A 19,272-nucleotide genomic window follows, 5' to 3' on the forward strand; every position below is an offset into this window, starting at 1 on the left:
ATAGATCACAAGTAGGCAGAGAGGCAAGCAGAGAGAGAGGAGGAAGCAGGCTCCCCGAAGAGCAGAGAGCCCAACGTGGGGCTCGATCCCAGAACCCTGGGATCATGACCTGAGCCAAAGGCAGAGGCTTTAACCCACCGAGCCACCCAGGTGCCCCGTCAAAATTAACTATTTTAAAATAACAGCATATCTGCTCAGAAAACCTACCATGAGAACCACAAAACCTTTTCCACATCACTTCCCACTCCTACCTTTCTGGGATGACAATATCTTGGACTCACAGATGAGGAAACTGAGGCAGAGAGTGGCTGGAAAGGCGAGGTTTCCAGGACGCAGGACACTAGAGTATAAGAAATAGCTGCTGGGGTGGCTCGGCCGGTTAAGTGGCCAGCTGACTCTGAGTCACAGAGTGCTGGGGTCACGGGTACAGGGTCGCGGGATGGAGCGCTGGGTGTGTGTGCGCATGCCGGGGGCGTGCTTGCAACTCAGTGCAGTCTACAGAGTCTGCTTGGGGCTCTTTCCCTCTTCCCCTCCCTCCCCCACTGTACCCCCGCTCACACATGCACTTGCACACACTCGCTCTCTAAAATAAATAAATAAAATCTTAAAAAAAAAAAAAAAAGAGTGGGGGGTGCCTGGGTGGCTCAGTGGGTTAATTAAGTGTCTGCCTTCAGCTCAGTTTGTGATCCCAGGTGGGATCGAGTTCCACGTTGGGCTTCTTGCTCCACGGGGAGCCTGCTTCTCCCTCAGCCTCTGCTTCTCATGAATAAATAAATAAAATCTTTAAAAAAAAAAAAAAAAAGAGTAGCCGCCCACGATTTGAGCATTGTCCATGTGCCAGGGATGTCCCTCATCCCGTCTGACCAGTACAACTACTCAGTGAAGTCAGTTCTTTGGTTTATGCCCATTCTAAAGGTGAGGAAATTAAAGCTAAAAGAAGTCAGGTATTTGTGGGGCGCCTGGGTGGCTCAGTCGTTAAGTGTCTGCCTTCCGCTCAGGTCATGATCCCGGGGTCCTGGGATGGAGCCCTCCATCGGGCTCCCTGCTCGCCGGGAAGCCTGCTTCTCCCTCTCCCACTCACCCTGCTTGTGTTCTCTCTCTCGCTGTCTCTCTCTCTCTGTCAAATAAATAAATAAAATATTAGGGGCACCTGGGTAGCTCAGTGGGTTAAAGCCTCTGCCTTCGGCTCAGGTCATGATCCCAGGGTCTTGGGATCGAGCCCCGAGTCGGGCTCTCTGCTCGGCGGGGAGCCTGCTTCCTCCTCTCTCTCTGCCTGCCTCTCTGCCTTGTTGTGATTTCTCTTTGTCAAATAAATAAAATATTAAAAAAAAACAAGTAAATAAATAAAATCTTAAAAAGAAAAAAAAAAAGATATTTGTGCATGGTAGATCCGGGATGCCTGGGGCATGCTTGAAGATCTTCCAAGGGGCAGAGAGGCACAGTGTAGGAGAAATACATTTCCCACTCAATGCCCACAGCCTCTACCAATGGGAACAGACCAGCTTTGGAACATGCCTGCATCCTCTCCTTTCCCAGGTCTCCCTTTACCCTGCCCCATCTCCCAGGTTTCAAAGAAAGGCACAACTACCCACCCAGGCCAAACTCTTACTAAGGTGCACTGTCCCTAGTGCAAAATTCCCCTGGCACCACCAAGGGGCACTTGGAACCATCAGTGTTCATGCTGAGGATGTACCTGCCTACAGTGACTGCGTAACCAATGGTTCTGCTGAGTCAGGTGGTGTCCAAATCTTTGAATAAAGTTCAAGGGGGGCCTGAAAGGACTGTGTACTGGAAGGTCATTAATAATTGACTTCAGGGGCGGCTGGGTGGCTCAGTCATTAGGCGTCTGCCTTCGGCTCAGGTCATGATCCCAGGGTCCAGGGATCAAGCCCCGCATCGGGCTCCTTGCTCAGCAGGGAGCCTGCTTCTCCCTCTCCCACTCCCCCTGCTTCTGTTCCCTCTCTCGCTGTGTCTCTCTCTGTCAAAAAAAATAATAAACAGGGTCTTTAAAAATAAATAAATAATTGATTTCAATGACAGATCACTGTGGGGTTTTGGGGCCCATAACCCAGAGGGTGTTCAAAGAAACTGAGTAATGTTACCACAACAAAATGCCTTCAAGTCCTACATATTTCCATGAATCAACTTTTTCAGTGCTACTCGTCATGAATTAAAGCTCTGCTCACTCTAGCAAACATACATGAACTTTAAATACACACATGAACTGTTAAAAGTTCCACTTAACTTATTAAGAAAAGCATTTCAGGGGCACCTATGTGGCTCAGTGGGTTAAAGCCTCTGCTTTCAGCTCGGGTCATGATCCCAGGGTCCTGGGATCGAGCCCCGCATTGGGCTCTCTGCTCAGTGGGGAGCCTGCTTCCCCCCTCTCTCTCTGCCTGCCTCTCTGCTTATTTGTGATCTCTGTCTGTCAAATAAATAAATAAAATCTTAAAAAAAAAAAAAAGCAAAGCATTTCAAATGAAACTTATGTTTAACAATTGATCAAAAACCAGGTGTTTCGGGGTGCCTAGGTGGCTCAGTGGGTTAAGCCACTGCCTTCGGCTCAGGTCAAGATCTCAAGGTCCTGGGATGGAGCCCCGCATTGGGCTCTCTGCTCAGCGGGAGCCTGATTCCCCCTCTCTCTGCCTGCCTCTCTGCCTACTTGAGATCTCTCTCTCTGTCAAATAAATAAATAAAATCTTTAAAAAAAAAAAAACAACCAGATGTTTCGATCAACTGTATATTCTACAATGATAAAAACTCAATCCAGGAGAAATTATTTAATATTATGACCACAAGACAATTTTCAAAATGTTTTAGTTTTAATTTTTTTGTTGTTTGTTGCAGAGAAGTAGGATGACAAACCAAAGGCTTTCGAGGATAAAATGTATCATACTAGAAAAAAATTCTGGGGAGGAAAGTAGGTAGAAATAGAAGTTGGAGGAACAAGAGCAATGCAAAATTTCAAAGGTTAAACTGGCTCGTTTATTTTAGAGGATAAGAGAAATCAAATCACTATGGTATTGAAATTCCATTGCAGATTTACATGCCTGATATAAGAGTTTCATTTTTAAAGTGTCTAATATTTACAATTACCCAGAAATCATATCCTTTGCAAATATCGGAGAAAATTTTTAGCTATCTAAAAACATGCCTGTCGGGATGCCTGGGTGGCTCAGTTGGTTAAGCCCCTGCCTTCGGTTCAGGTCATGATCCCAGAGTGCTGGGATCGAGTCCGCATCTGGTTCCTTGATTGGCAAAGAGCCTGCTTCTCTCGCTGCCTCTGCCTGCCTCTCTGCCTGCTTATGTGTACTCTCTCTCTCTCTCTGGCAAATAAATAAAATCTTAAAAAAAAAAAAATTTAAAAACATGCCCATGGATAGTTTTGAAAACAAACCAAAGTTCACTGCTTGCCTGCCTTCAGTTACCAGCCCTAATCTTTTCTCCTAACGGAAGGCCCCAGTTAAGGATCTGAACCCTTTAAATGTATTGTTCTCAGGAGGACGGATTCAGACCTTGCACAAGACCGAAGAGGATCCGGTGGGAATTTATGGCCCTCGGAAGACAAAACCACCCCAACCGGCCTGTCTACTTTCTATTCATCAGTCAAGAGCTCTAGTATTGCCCAAGACCTAGGTGCGCACCCAGCCAAATCCATCTGATTTATTCTAGTAAAAATCAGCCACCACCCTCTCCCCGCTCCCTGCCTCCGCAAACACTCCCCATCCCCGAAAACCTATATTTAAAGGCTTCAATTTCCCCATCTTTAAAATTAGGACTTAATGTCAATGTTCACTCAGGTGATAATTTCCCCATAACTAAGGGAGAAATAAAACTTCATAGGCAAACTCAATGACAGAGGTGTCAATGTCTCCATTTGGGAACCTGGGGAAGGAAGAAAAGTAGGGGCCAGGGCCTCTCTTTACTAGAGGATGAGTGGGAATCTCAATGCTGTCACCCAGGCCTGGTGGGGGGTGGGGCGCGGTCTTCCCTAAAACTCGATAACCAGTCCAGCCTCCTGGGAAAAAGGAAAGTGGAGGCCAAGCCCTGTCTGAAAGACGGAGATGATCACTCAGCCAAACAGCAGTACCCTTTGAGATGGGTAGCAGATGAGCAAACTGGGAGTTGGGAAGGTACGCAGCTTCATAAAACTGGAAAGGGCAGACGCTGAATACAAAAATAAAACAGACCTGACCACAAAGTTCTGAAGCATAGCGGCTTTGGACTGAACCTGCGTTTGAACCCACAATTTCTGCCGCAATTCTAGCCGTAAACCTTTGTCGATTTCCACAGCTGTAAAACAGGGGAAAAAACACCTTGCGTAGCAGGGCTGCTGTCAAGGCAATGAGCCAGGGATGCCAAAGCGTTCGACGCAGGGGCTGCTACATAGTATGTACTCAACAGACTGTAGCCGAGCTTTGGAAAAACAAGGCGCGCTGTGGCCCTACCACCGCGCAGCGCCACCAGTGCGCCTCGGGCGGGCTTCGGAGCGCTCTAGAGCCAGGCCCGGCGCCGCGACGCGGGGCCCCGTGGGTGGACCCAGCCCTCTGGGTCCAAGCAGCCCCAAGGCTGCACCCTCCTGGGCGCCACCATCCGTTCCACACCCCCGTCCCTGCGCCGGGCCGTTTCCACGCGCCCGCGCGGCGCGCTACGTACCTGACGCCTCTGACCCGGCCTGGGCCGCCGCCGCTCGCCCAATCTCTGCGGCGCTTACTGGGGGGCTCCCGGCGGGCGGGCGGGGCCTCGGGAGCGCGCGCACGTGGACCGGACGTCCGGCCGGCGGGAAGCGTGGGCGGGAAGCCGCGCTGTCCCCTGCGCTGGGAAGGGTGGGCGTCGCGGGTTATTCCCCCTTCCGAGCCACAGCCCTCCTCGCCGAGGGAAAAAAGAAAAACAAACAAACAAAAAACCCCGGAAAGTCCTAGCTTCAAACTCAGGCTTTGGCCACCTCCAGCTCTGCGGCCCCTGGCAATGGCTAGGGCAGGTAACTGAGCGCCTCCAGCCCAACAGGTCCTAAGAGCACTGTGTAGGCATCAGCTCATTGAATTTTCACAGGTGGATGCTGACACCGTTCGCGTTTCACACAAGAGGCAACTGATTCTCGGAAGTTAATCCGTTTGCTCTCTTACAGTGTCAGTTAGCTGTAGAGCTCATTCTGGACGGGTAAGCCCAGCAAGTCACTTAGCCTCTCACCCCGTCTCCGCTCTTAAAGTGGGGATAAATGGCCACTAGGCTGTTTGTTGAAAGCATGAAAAATACATAACACCTAATGGTGCCTCACATATAGCAGGTGGTCCTTACCATGCTTCCTTGCCCTCTCCCTAAATACCTCTGCTTTCTGCTTCCTTTTTATTTTTATTTTTTTAAAGATTTTATTTATTTGACGGAGATCACAAGTAGAGGCAGGCAGAGAGAAAGGAAGCAGGCTCCCTGCTGAGCAGAGAGCCCCGTGGGCTCCATCCCAGGACCCTGAGATCGTGACCTGAGCGGAAAGCAGAGGCTTAATCCACTGAGCCACCCAGGCGCCCTTAAGGTAGGAATCTTGTCTGTCTTCACCAGGAATATCCCCAGTGCCTGGAACAGTGCCTAGCACAGTAGGGATCAGATACATTGAAGAAGTAATTCAACATCTTTCTCTGACAACTCCAGTCCCTGAAACCTTTCCTCTTCATGTCAACACTACTGGCTGCCATCACCCAATAAATATCTTGCATTTCACCATCAAAGGGCCCATTTGGCCCAAACACCAATCCAGCATTTGAATCTCCTCTACATCTGGCATCTAAGCTTGGCCATGCCCAGTGTCAGGGAACTGTTTTACTTTACTATTTTTTTTTTAAGATTTTATTTATTTATTTGACAGAGAGACACAGTGAGAGAGGGAACACAAGCAGGGGGAGTGGGAGAGGGAGAAGCAGGCTTCCTCCAGAGCAGAGAGCCTGATTCAGGGCTCAGTCCCAGGACCCTGGGATCATGACCTGAGCCAAAGGCAGACGCTTAACCACTGAGCCACCCAGGTGCCCCGGGAACTGTTTTTCAAGAGAGCTTCATGCTGTCCAAATTTGAAGTCCATCCCTGACAGTAAGAAAGTTTTTCCTTAGATAATACAATATCTCCCCTACTTCTAACCTGTGGGATCATGCAGACCAATTCCAATTCCCATTCCATAAGGCCAGATCTAACAGTCCTGTTTCCTTTTTGCATCAAACAATTTACAGATAACCTAGCTTTGTGGTTCTGAACCTTGTCCCTACTCCTGTCACATCAGAGGGATACACAACTCGCAACCGTGGCTGCCATGGCAATGACAGGAATAGGAATACACCTTCCCCTCTCTCAAATTAGCAACCTCTTCTTGGGGCATATTGTTAGGAAACCCCTGCAGATGATCCTGCTTTTCCCAGACACTGTCTTACAGTATTGTGAGCACTAGTGTACAGGCTGGGGCCTTGTCTTTTTTTTTTTTTTTTTCCGGGGCCATGTCTTTTAAGTAGGCAACCTTGTGGTCCAGTGGGCTGACAGGAGCTGCAACTCTGCTCTGCATCTCCGCTGGGATGATCCCAGAGGAAAGGCTGAAGGATGCCACAGGGCCCTCAACCCAAGTACATCCTTGGAACTGAAGTTCTGCCTTGGAAGTTTGGAGCTGCTGCCATTAAGGGCTTTTTCGATTCCAACACATATCCTCTTTTATTCAGGATAGCAGTAATAAACTGGCTCTAGCTGCTTACACAGTCTCACTTCATCCTGACAATGACCTGCATCTCAGTCACCTCTGTGTCCTCGGCATTAAGCACGATACATGGACTATGGTGCTGCTTCAAGTTGTTTAATGAACCACCCTCTGAGTCTGAGAGGGATGACTCTTTTGACTCCTTGGTCTTTGACTCTTGGTTCTTAAAATTAAACTAACTTTCCGTATGTTTATTTTAAATAAATATTAATATGCAATTAAATTTATACCGCACCTTACAAATACCATTAATATTTATCCTTTATTAAACAGCTTCAGGGGGAAAAAAAAACCAACCTCCCATAGGTTGTCACCAGGTGAAAGATAAAGTCCAAACTTTTTACCCTGAAACTTAAGGCCTTCTGTGACCTGGCCCCGATCACCTCTCTAGACATATGTCTCACCATATGTCTCACCATATGTTCTCCCTTGCGGAAGGCCAAGAAAAAAAGTGATATAGTTATTTGTACCAGACTTAGTGTTAAAACACCAGGTTCAAGTCTAAATTCAGACTAAGTGGCACTGAAACTTCAGACTAATCACTGAACTTCTTGTTTTCTCATGGTAAAATGGGAGTAACACCTGCCCTGTTCATTGCACAGTGTCAGGCGAGACAGTTGATGGTGGGGATCAAAGAAACAGTGTGCTAGCACATTCTGTGAGCAGTAAACACTATACGAACACAATGGGTCACCATACTGTGTGTTCCTGCCTCTGCCCTTTTCCTGTAATGTTTCCACACCTGAAGCCTTTAACCCTTCTTTCTCATCATTCATTCACACATTAAGTAATCCAACAAATACTGAGGGCCCACTCTGTGCTGGCCCAAAGGATACAGGAAAATCCAACAAATTCCCTGCCTTCATGGAACACAGGAGAAAACGGTTGCAAACTGTACAACCGCACAAACAAAAAAGTAAAACCACACCTGTGAGCCAGCTCAGGGGTAGGTCCACGTGGCCCCCAGAAATTATAACGGAGGATCCGGCACTTAAGTTGCCTCCAAGGCCAAGTTCAAAGTCTGCTTTTCTCCTTTCTAACAATGGTGACCCAAAGATCTGCACCCCCCCGCCCCACCCCAAACTTCAGTTAACTTATCTCTCCAGCTCATTTAATCATACCCAGTCAGGCCGTGTTATTTTTTCAAATTGCACCTGGTTTTCCCAACTTCACTGAGCAGGAAATGGCTGGCACACTTTAAATCCCACAGATTTAAGCCACAGAAGGCTGGACCCACTGAGTTCCAGACCCATGTGTCAGGAGCTATCATAGGAAGGAAGGGTACCCTTCCTGAAAGTGAGTTCCAGGGGAAACAGGAAGCTGCCCAAGATCATCCCTTATTCACAATTGAGCACACCAGCCCTGTTCCTCCGAGAAAAACTCTCTTCCTTAGGACAGCCAGGCTGCTGCCTAGTATGATCTTTCAATGACAAAAAATTTCATCCTCATTTCAGAGGCAACGTGGGGGGTTTGGGGGGTAGGGAAGGAAAAAATGAAACAAGATGGGATCGGGAGGGAGACAAACCATAAGAGACTCTTAATCTCACAAAACAAACTGAGGATTGCTGGGGGGAGGGGGGTCGGGAGAGGGTGGTGGGGTTATGGACATTGGGGAGGGTATGTGCTATGGTGAGTGCTGTGAAGTGTGTAAACCTGCCGATTCACAGACCTGTACCTCTGGGGCTAATCATACATTATATGTTAATAAAAAAATTAAAAATTAAGAAAAATTAAATTAAAAAATTTCATCCCCTCTCTCCCCAGCTAAAAATCTTTCAGCAGCTTCCAAGAGTCCTCAGGATAAAGCCCGACCCCCTCAGCCTGGCCTCCACATCCCTTCCTGGTCTGACTCCTGACTGCCTCTCCAGTCTCAGTCTCCAAAATGCTCATATAATTCTTGCTGCGGGACCTCAAGAGCACCCACTCTCAGGCAGCTGGACTCGCCCCTACCCCCACCCCATTTGTCTGGCTCCCCTTTGAAAACTCAGCTCAGCCATCTTTTCGTCCAGAACCTCTTTCCCCAGGCTAAGGGTGCCCCCAGGCTGAGCTGCATCTGGCGTTTCCACTCTCTCACACACTGTACCATAACGGTCGGTCTGTGTAGCTACCAACGGTGTGGAGCGAAGCCAGGATAGGCACGACTGTATTGTTCTATCCCTCATTCTCTAGTTCCTGCCGTGGAGCCTGGCATGTGGTGAGTGCCCCCAAGATGTTGGAAAAATGAACCACAATCTGGTTCATGCTTTCCTAGGCCCATTAGAAGAAATGGATTTCTGACATGCTGGGAGTACAGCCAGGGCCTTGATCTGTGATGGACATCATGAGAAAGTTTTTCTTTGATCATCACAGGGAATGCTGACTTCCTGGGAAGGGATATAATGATTTAGTAGATACTGACTGTCTCAGACACTTCACTAAGTGTTTTGTCTGCATCATCTCATACGTGAGGACACTGAGGCTCAGAGAGGTAAAGTGACTTGCCTAAGGTCACTCATCAGGCAGCGGTAGATTCACAGACCTGTACCCCTGGGGCTAATAACACATTATATGTTAATAAAAAATAAAAGTTTTTTATTTTTTAGAATTTAGGACCCAGAGAGTTAGACTCTGAAGTATGTTCTCTTAATCACTATAATTTTCTGTCTCCAGTAACAACTGTGAAGGGATAGCAGAGGTATCCACAGTAGGAGTAAAGTCTAGAATCTGCAGGGTTTCACAGGCACATTCCTCAGCCACCCTTTGGGCTCTGCTGTACCTCACTGCCTTTGTAGAGTGCTTCTGCGAGAATGGGGAGGATAGAAAGAGCCAGCAGGGCTAGATGGGGAAACCCTGCTATTTTAATGTGATGAGGCACTCAGGAAGCTAAGAAAGTTTACCTTGGAAAAAAGAATTTCAGGGAACCAGATATTAATGGAAGAATATGTAATAATTATGTAGAGGGACACAGGATCATAAGCTTCCATGTAACTCCAGAAGGCTGAACTTGGCCAACTTTCCACCAGTAAGAACTGTCTGAAAGTAGAAGGCTCTCTGTTAAAGGGGGTGGGGGGGGGGGTAACGGGGAGGAACAAATGTGAGAACTCTTGGAATTCCAAGAAACTATCCACAAACCCAATTTAGGAAACTGTCCCAACGTGACAATAAACTCAAAAGTAAACTTACATTCCAAAATCTCATGTGGCAATATTCAAGTTTTCAGCAGTCATTTAAAAAAAGTAACACATACACTCAATTTCTTTTTAAAAATGTAACTTATATTTTATTACAGAGAAATAACAGATTCTACAAAATCTAAGTGAGCATTCTAACTTGAAAGATCCTAACAGAGGGGGAATAACTGCCTTTCAGGTACCTTTGAACTCTGAAATTCTCAGAGGTGCTGGATTCCAGAACTTTGGACTGGGACTTGCATTCTGAGCTTGGACATGATAGTCACATTGCCTGTCTACCTCCCAGAAAGGCTCTCCACTGAGCAAAAACTGCTCAGTTTGGAGTAAAATACAAGGCAGTGTCTTTCTTAAGCTCTGAACTGCAAGAACGGCAGGGTTCACAGTGGACCCTGTAATCACTCTGCCCTGGTCATGTTTCATTAGCTTTTGTCCAACTTCTGCTTATCTGTGAGAAAAGAAAATACAGGGTTGGGAATCAGAATACCGGATGCAGGTTCTGGTTCTGCTACTAAGTATCATTGTGAGGTGGTGGTGGTTGTTTTGCTGCAGGCTCAATTTTCTCAAGTCTCCTTCCCTATCTACTTTACAAGGTCACATGACCTACAAGCCAAACACTTAGAAATCAAATCCATCAAGCACATATAAGGCTTTATCATCATCATCTCTGGTGTCTTCCTCTGGCCTGCAGCTGCATAGAATACATCATATGGACAGCAGTCTTGGTCCTGGAAAGATGAGTGTGGGTGACAGCACTAAGTCTGAATGGATGTCCTTCCCTTCTGACTGGGGATTATCTGCTGATTGGGATCATATTTTTTTTTAAAGATTTTTTATTTTATTTATTTGACAGACAGAGATCACAAGGAGGCAGAGAGGCACGGAGAGAGATAGGGGGAAGCAGGCTCCCTGCCGAGCGAGCAGAGAGCCTGATGCGGGGCCTGATCCCAGGACCCTGAGATCATGACCGGAGCCGAAGGCAGAGGCTTTAACCCACTGAGCCACCCAGGCGCCCCTGGGATCACATATACTTCTGTGCCTGCCACTGAGGAAAACGAATTTAGCTCTATCCTGTTTTGTCTCCCTGAGTCAGATGGGAGTGTTTCTTCCCACTTCCTCCCTCTTTCCACGTTGAGAGTTTCCCAGTGGCAAAGATCATTCCTTTTTCTGGCCATGGAGCTCTCTGAGGATAAGAACATGTCCTTCCTGTACAACCCACAATCCAACCTGAATGGGAAATCCCTAGAAATGGGAACCATGTCTTCAGGTGCTGGCCTCAAGCCTCAGATGCAATTATTCAAAAACACTGGGGTGAGACCCAAGGGACTGAAGCATTCAGTCAATGCTAAAACTATACTGAGATGTCACCATTACTTTCTAATAACTGATTTTCAAGCAGACAACGGGACTTTTGTAGTGATAGAGAATTCGGAGGGCCGAAGGGCCGACAGATACAAATTTGTACACTGATTTTGGCACTTACTTGCTTTGTGACTGAATGATTTACCAACCAATCTGGGCCACATTTCTTCGTCTGTGCGGAAGGGGGATAATACAACAATGCATCTTCTCGGCTTGTTGAGAGGATTAAATGAGCTATACAAAAAGCCTTACCCCAGACTCTGGCATATAAGTGCTCATTAAAAAGTGCTCACACCTAGGAACGGTGTGAGCTTCGTGGAGAGCAGTTGCTGGAAGCCAAGAAGTGGCAGGGCCGAACTAAGCAGTCAGGTCTCCTGGCTCAGGATCAGTGCTCCACACACCGCAATCCACCGTCTCTCAAGAGGCCTCGAACTCCCGACGACCGGGGCCGCCTGGAGTCCCAAGGGAGGAAAGGGGGCCAGAAGCCAATCTGGCTTCTTACAACCAAGGCTGTGCAAGAAGGCCCGACGCATTCGGGCTCCCGATGGGTCGCACCCACAGGCCTCAGGCCTCATTACTTACCCGGTAATGGTAACGGTCCTTAACGGCAGCCAATAACGGCTCACCTGTGGCCCAGGCACTGGCAAGGGCAGGCTGAGGTCAAACCTTGGATTTTGGCGCCTCATCCCGAAACCCTAAGCAAGCATCGAACTACAATTCCCAGTATGCCAAGCGCCGCCCGGTCGCGGAGCGTCGGCCCCGCCAACCTTGGGTCCCTTCTTTCCTCGAAACGCAGCTGAACGCCCAGGACTTCCGGGTAGTGCCGGTCCCCCACCCAGGACAGCCTCCCTTTATGATTTCTGGGTATTGTAGTCCACCTTGTTCCGGTTTCACGAGAATGAGCTGTTCCTAGATACGGCTCCCTTCGACACAAAAACTACAAAACCCAGAATATATCGCAAGTTCCTCTCGCCCAATAGGAACCCCCTATGTAGCGAGGCGCGGAGGCCGGCTCTCGCAACTCAAGATGGCGGACGAGAGTGAGACAGCAGTGAAGCCGCCGGCACCTCCGCTGCCGCAGATGATGGAAGGGAACGGAAACGGCCATGAGCACTGCAGCGATTGCGAGAACGAGGAGGACAACAGCTACAGCCGGGGGTAACGATATCCTCGGAGTCCAATTCCCGTCCAGTCTCCCACAACCTGGGTCTCTGGGGTGCGGGGAAGTCACCGGGAGCTTAGGGTAACCCCACCTCCATATTCTAATTGGCTGAGACATTGGTATCCTGCCTGGCGATTGGTTGCTGTCTTTGTCATTTACCAGGGTGGGTGCTCAGTATATTAAGGGCCGGAGACATTGAATACTTTTATTATATAAAAGTTCTTCTGTGTAATGTTCCACTCGTGTGTTTCACCCGCGTTCAGGGAAAAGAGCATGTTGGACGATGGTTTTCGATGGCACAACACGGGCCAATCTAACAGTACAGTTCAAAGGGAACGTTACTTATAGATGTGTGTGAACAACGTGATTAGCAATAAACGAATAATAAAACATTTCGCTGCAACTCAGCTTCAATGAGGAAATATATCAGGTTGTACAAACCATAATTATGTTGTAAAGTGTCACTAAGAGGAGAATCTCAAAATACAAACTTACCTTATAAACCCTACAGTGTAATTACTGTATGATAATGGTTTGATGTATATGGTGCCCGTTGTTCCAGATAATCTTTAAGTTTCCTGAACAGTATATAATTAGATTTTCCAGGATCTTTGTTCTTTTAACTTTGTGAAATAACCTCAAAGCTTCAAGAAATTGGCCGATGGTGCAGCTTGGACAGGGATTAGAAATGGGTTTAATATTGCAGTTCCTGTACTTCAGAGTCTTGCCTACTAGTAACTGTTGCTTGGACAGAAGAAATTCATCAGGCGTTTCAGAGTTGAGCTCTATTTCCTAATCAGTTTTCATTCTTGTAAGCCATACCCTATCATTCTTCTTTCTTCATATCGTTACAGTGGCCAGTGCTGAAGCTCTGTCCCTATGTTTTTTTGTTTTGTTTTGTTTTGTTTTAAAGATTTATTTATTCATTTATTTGACAGGCGGAGATCACAAGCAGGCAGAGAGGCAGGCAGAGAAAGAGGAAGGGAAGCGGGCTCCCTGCCGAGCAGAGAGCCCCATGCGGGGCTCTATCCCAGGACCCTGGGATCATGCCCTGAGCGGAAGGCAGAGGCTTTAACCCACTGAGCCACCCAGGCGCCCCTGTCCCTATGTTTTTTAACAGAAAGTTATGAGAGACTTTTTGGACGTATAACTTTGGGTGAGCCTGTGGTAGTCTGATTTTGTGCCTGTGTGTGTGTGTGTGTGTGTGTGTGTATGGATGATAGTCCTATTTTCATAGTCATGAAGTCATTTGCAATATTAGCGGTAGGCCTGTAGGTAAAGGTAAAAGATTGAAATCTTTGGATAAACTTTAAAAAATTCCACCATCTTGTAGAGATGGAAGAACAAAGGATTAATTAAGTTGTTTATAATCTGTTTGTGATGAATCCTTAGGTTAAAAGATCTAGCTTTTATGTTCTTTGAGCAGCTTTAAAAAAAATCACAAGAAGAATGTAGAGGAAAAGGAAGTTTGTCAGATCTGGTTTTATAAGAGTGTGTTCTTTTGCTATAACTCACAACAGATCTCATGTAACAAAAGCCTTGAAGTTTGGGATTCTTAAGAAAGGAAGAGCTTTTAAAGAGGAAGTAGGAACAGGAAGAAGGGAAAGTGCAGCCCTCCTGAGTAGAAATCCTAATTATAGATGAGAGCTGTTGAATTCAGAAGTCCTTTCAGAAGTGAAAGTAAAGCTTTTTCTTTGCTCTGTGTGTAGTTGCTTTTATTTTTCTCTGCTAAACTGTTACCTTGACCAGCATCTATAGCTCTTTAATTGGTTTTATTCTCTATGATCTGTGAATCAGTTTGCAAAACAATTTGGCAGAAAGTTCTGTGTTTTATTTATAGTACAACAAAGTGGTAACCTTAAAAAAAAAAAAACTTTGACGGTGTTTTGTTGTGGTTGTACATGGTTATATATGGTCTGGGTGAACAAATTTATCAGCATCCCGAATCTAGAGGTCTGTGTGTGCTCACTTCGGCAGCACATATGCCAAATCTGGAGGTCTGTGTAAATGAGTTTGGAAGTGACAGGTGAAAACAGAAGACCTAGCTTGGAGGACAGGCTAATTCTGGCACTCAGAATCTGAAGTAGAGTTAATATTTTCTCATTAATTGTTGGAGGAAATGATTTTTGGGAAGCAGTGTGGCACTGAAAGAGCATGGATTTTGGGTTCATTCATACCTGGGTTCAAAGGTTGATTCTGACACTTAGTTGTCCTGTAACCTTGGGAAAGTTACTTAACCTCCAGTTGTAGGGATTAAATGAGATAACGTGGGGAATACAGCCTGTCCCCTCCCTCCTGCTCTTCCTTCAAATCTTCCTGTCCTTTCCCCAGCTTGTGCTCTTATCACATACCTCGTTTTTTTTTTTTTTTGTAGCTTTTATCAAGTAACGTGTGTCCATTCCCTTCCTCACCTGATTGTAAGGTGCCTGAGTAGAGGGACCATGGCTTTGAGACGCCTGGCACTTAATGGGCGTTTGTGAGTATTTGGTGGATGAACAAATGGCAAATGTTAAAATTCAGAGTTCAGTGTTGGCAGAGTTTCTCCTCGCTGAGGGAAAGAGTGTTAGATTTTTCTTACAGACACACTTTCTTATACCAACTCAGTCTCATTGTGAGCCTTACTACAGTTTCTTGTGAAGTACTTACAAAAATTGGGATCCTCCAAGTTTCACAAGGCCTTTCACTGAGGCCTTCCTTCCAGGATGGGCTCACAGTACTTTACACTAATGAAACAACCATAATTAAACATTGGATGAGTATAGATTTCACATATACATTGAAACACACATACACGTGCACATGCATACATGCAATGTAGGTGTATGTTTTATTTTGTGTGTTTGTATTTTTTATGTATGTATCTTTACAGTTTTTCTATATACTATTTTTTTAATCTACTCAACAAAGGCAGGTGGCATTTTTTCCCCCAGTTACTTGCCTGACATCAGTTACAGTTAATAAATTAGGTTTAATTTATTTGAGAGGGAGAGTGTGCAGGCGTGGTTGTGCACAGGAATTAGGGGAGAAGCAGAGAATCCCAAGAAGACTCCCTGCTGAGTGCAGAGCCCCATGTGGAGCTCTGTTCCAGGACCCATGAGATCATGACCTGAGCAGAAACCTCCTGAGCCACCCAGATGCCCCCAGACTAAGATCATCTTAATGCTGTATTCCCCTGCGGTTCGCCATCCATCCGTATGCTTTAATTTGCTTCTTTGTTTTTAGTGAAAGGCTTTCCAAGAATTGTTACTAAAGAGTAAATTACTTACTAGCTGGCAGTAGATTTTAGTTTTGGGTTAACAAAGTTTATTTGGATGATTGGAACAGGAAAGGACTTTTATATTATTTGGTTCCTAGGATTCTTTTAGAATTTATTTTTCAATGTCATTGATACCACTGAGATGCTGGTAAGCCATCCCTTTGATAGGGATGTCTCTTTCCCATCCTGCTTTCTTACTTCATGGGGACAGGTTAACATGAGTTCTTATAAGTTTTCCTCGCTAGTCCTGAGCTGTTATCTCTTACGAAAAAAGTTAAGAGAAAACAGCGATCTCTTTGAAAGGAAGTGCCATAAAGCCAGCCTCACTTGCTTTTTGTTTTATCCGTCAGATTCTCCGAGAGTGGTTCTTTCCATATTTATATTCGGTGGCTTATAGCTGCATCTAGCTCTTGGAAAGAAGAAATCTTTTTCGCCCCTTTTTCTTAATTTCTCCCTTCAGCTTTCAGTTTTTCAAAACTAGATCAAAGCAGAAATGAAAAGAGAAACCTCATCACTGATATCAAATAAGTGTTCTAATTTTATTTCCCAATTAAGTGGCAATTAAAAAAGAAACTAATCAAGAGCCGCTTCAAAGAGAAGAAACTGGAAAGCAGAAGAAATGAAAAGCAAATGAGAGCCTATTTCAGGGAGACTGCTGCTCATGGCACACCAGTTTTGCTGATTTTTCACATTGTTTAAACTGATGTGCTCACTCTCAAATCTCCCAGCTTCACTAAGTCTGCACTTAACCCTTGGTCTGCAGAGGCCATAGAGTTGGGGACCACGGATTGAATGACTTTATTTTTTTTTTAAGATTTTATTTATTTATTTGACAGACAGAGATCACAAGTAGGCAGAGAGGCAGGCAGAGAGAGGGGGGGAGGCAGGCTGCCCGCTGAGCAGAGAGCCCGACGTGGGGCTCAATTCCAGGACCCCGGGATCATGACCTGAGCTGAAGGCAGAGGCTCAACCCATGGAGCCACCCAGGCGCCCCTTGAGAATGACTTTAGGAGGAGCTTCTTCAGCTCTTCTCTGTAACCGTGTTTGAAACCTGTACCCTGCACGCCTCTCCTCTGACTCCTCAAGGATGGTGCTCTTGGGACTGTTGCTCTATTGGGAGCGCCAAAACAAACAAACAAACAAACAAACCAAGCTTAAAGTGAAATTCTTGGACAGGGTCGGTACTTGCTTAGAAAGTTTTTTCTACTGCTTCTCCTGCTGCGACTTTGAGAGGCAGCTGAGGAGGTCGCACTCTTGTCAGGCATTTGATAAATGTTGTCTGTTGTTACTATCACTATGTGCTGGCCACTGCGCTAAGCCCTTTCCGTGGATTATCTCCTAGACCTCACTTACGAAGACTGATTGAGCTTTGGTAGTGAAGCTTGGGATTTGTGTCTCCACCTCTTCCTTGGGACACCCTGGAGGATCCATTCCAAATTTACTGGATGTTTTTTCCCTACTGCCTTGATTTCTTGCTTCCCAACCCTGCAGCAGTGTGAGTCCTGCCTTTGCATCCATTCAGTAACCCATGAACTTTCCCAGACTAGGGAGCCAGTTGGTGATGGAGATGGCTGGCCCCTTTAAACTCTTCTCAGTGGACAAATATCTTTTGCAGAGGTTCTGGTGTGTGAAATTTCTGCTAGCAGTGAGTCATTCAGTGCTCAAAAAATTACTGAAAATGGTCTCTGAACAGCATCTGATTTGACCTTGGAGTTGCCAGGTTACAGTGTGGCTCGCCAAAGCAACCCAGAGGATGTGGAATTTACATTTCTGTCTCAGTCCCATTCTAAACGGTTTAGTATATCAGAGCCTTTGTGATCCCCCCCTTTTTTAAAAAAACCCAGTTATTCTCCATGGCAGGAACTGGCTTGTTCACCCTCAAAATTCTGGCCAACTCTCCCAGGAAGGGCAGAGGATGGCAATAAAACAATTTTTGTAATTGCTTCCCACAACTTGCTGTTCTTTTCACAGGCCTCCTGGGGCACCTTGACGGCAGAGTACTAAAGTGGTTTTTGTTTGTTTTCCCTCCATCATCTAAGATTCACACGCAGTTTTTAATATAAATAACTGATGGGTGGGAGTGCAGAGTTTTGGGTATTGCTGTAAGTGACCCGGCGGCCGCAGCCGTACAGAGGATAGGCATGTGAGACTGAGTCAGACGGTGTGGTTTCCACCCCGGTATCCTCCTACGCCTCTCATTCACTTCTTTGAGCCTTCTGAGTACCAGGAGGATTGTTGGTGAGCCTCTCACACCTCATAAGTAAATGGATTTGCAGAAGGATTTCCTGATATGCAAAAGTAGAATCAAAAGGATGTTAGAGCCTAGGATTTGTTTAATCGGTTTCTCTGGAAATTTTGAATTTTAGCCAAAAGAATTAACTTCCAGTTTTCGGGGATGGGAAATAAGTGACCAGAAGTTGTGAATTTTATTTTCGGAACTCTTTTTTTTTTTTCCTTTGGTCTCATAATCAAAACTAAACCCGAGGTCTGCGTTTAAGACTTTGGAACGAGGGGCACCTGGGTGGCTCAGTGGGTTAAAGCCTCTGCCTTCCGCTCAGGTCATGATCCCAGGGTCCTGGGATGGAGCCCCGAATCTGGCTCTCTGCTCAGCGGGGGGCCTGCTTCCTCCTCTCTCTGTCTGCCTGCCACTCTGCCTACTTTTGATCTCTCTGTCAAATAAATAAATTAAACCTTAAAAAAAAAAGACTTTGGAACAATTTAAAATAGTTTCAGTGGAGCTTTCTTGTTTTCACTTTTTTCTTTTTTAAAGATTTTATTTATTTATTTATTTGTCAGAGAGAGAGAGAGAGAGCAAGAGAGGGAACACAAGCATGGGGAGTGGGAGAGGGAGAATCAGGCTTCCCGCTGAGCGGGGAGCCGGATGTAAGACTCGATCCCAGGACCCTGGGATCATGACCTGAGCCAAAGGCAGACACTTCACGACTGAGCCAGCCACACGCCCCTTCACACTTTTCATAGACTATTAACACAGCTGTCCTGTGGAAACGTATCTGGAGATGTTTTGCTGACGCTCTTTTGGACTGTAGCTTCTCAGGGTCTTATTTTAGTCTATTACGCTGGGAAAGCGTCAGTCAAGCACGTTATTTGTTGAACTCTTAACTGTGCACTGGGCGCAGCTGGGGGTGCTTTAGGAAACAGCTGTATCAGATGTCTTTATGCTCAGGAAATTTTTAATCTTACTGGGAAGGTAGGAAGCAAACCATTATTCTATGTAAAATATTCAGTCGTTTGGGAGATCATAATCTTAGCCAGATACCAGGGAGAGCTAGTGTAGCCCGAGGCGGCTTCCTGGATTAAGTGTGTCTCAGGCCCTCCTGGCCTTTCATACGTGCTCCTCTGAGACACAGAAATTTGTTTTAGGGCCTTGTATGATGAAACTGTCTTTGGGCTTTGGAGGAGACTCAGAGAAATTCCCACAGAAAAAAGATCGTGGTGTTCGGGAAGGAACGGTCCACGTCGTTAGAGATTAGTGGCTTGTCCCTGGTCACCAGTTGGTTGGTGACCAGTTTACCTCACGTGTCTGGGCCTTGGTTTCTGCTTCTGTGAACAGCAAGTTAAGCTGGGTGGCCCTGACAGT

The 19,272-nt window shown here is 46.1% G+C and overlaps 2 protein-coding genes across 3 annotated transcripts in view; one reads left to right on the forward strand and one right to left on the reverse strand.

Annotated features, from left to right (window-relative positions):
* The window catches only part of DCAKD (dephospho-CoA kinase domain containing), a 30,205-nt gene extending 18,260 nt beyond the window's left edge, over window positions 1–11,945 (reverse strand). Inside the window, exon 1 of one of the 2 annotated variants that reach the window (XM_080826798.1) lies at window positions 4,657–4,729. The gene's annotated coding sequence lies outside the window, so the exon portion shown is untranslated. Of the gene's footprint in view, window positions 1–4,656; window positions 4,730–11,838 lie in introns of those variants that run through there. The other variant, XM_080826799.1, reaches the window with a different exon arrangement.
* A 320-nt stretch (window positions 11,946–12,265) lies between these two features.
* NMT1 (N-myristoyltransferase 1) overlaps window positions 12,266–19,272 on the forward strand; it is a 29,402-nt gene continuing 22,395 nt past the window's right edge. The window contains exon 1 of the mRNA XM_080825827.1: window positions 12,266–12,414. Within this exon, the coding sequence (XP_080681953.1) occupies window positions 12,284–12,414 (131 nt within the window). The 5' untranslated portion in view covers window positions 12,266–12,283. The remainder of the gene's footprint in view (window positions 12,415–19,272) is intronic.

Source organism: Martes martes (genome assembly GCF_963455335.1).
Source record: "Martes martes genome assembly, chromosome: 16".
NCBI lineage: Eukaryota > Metazoa > Chordata > Mammalia > Carnivora > Mustelidae > Martes > Martes martes.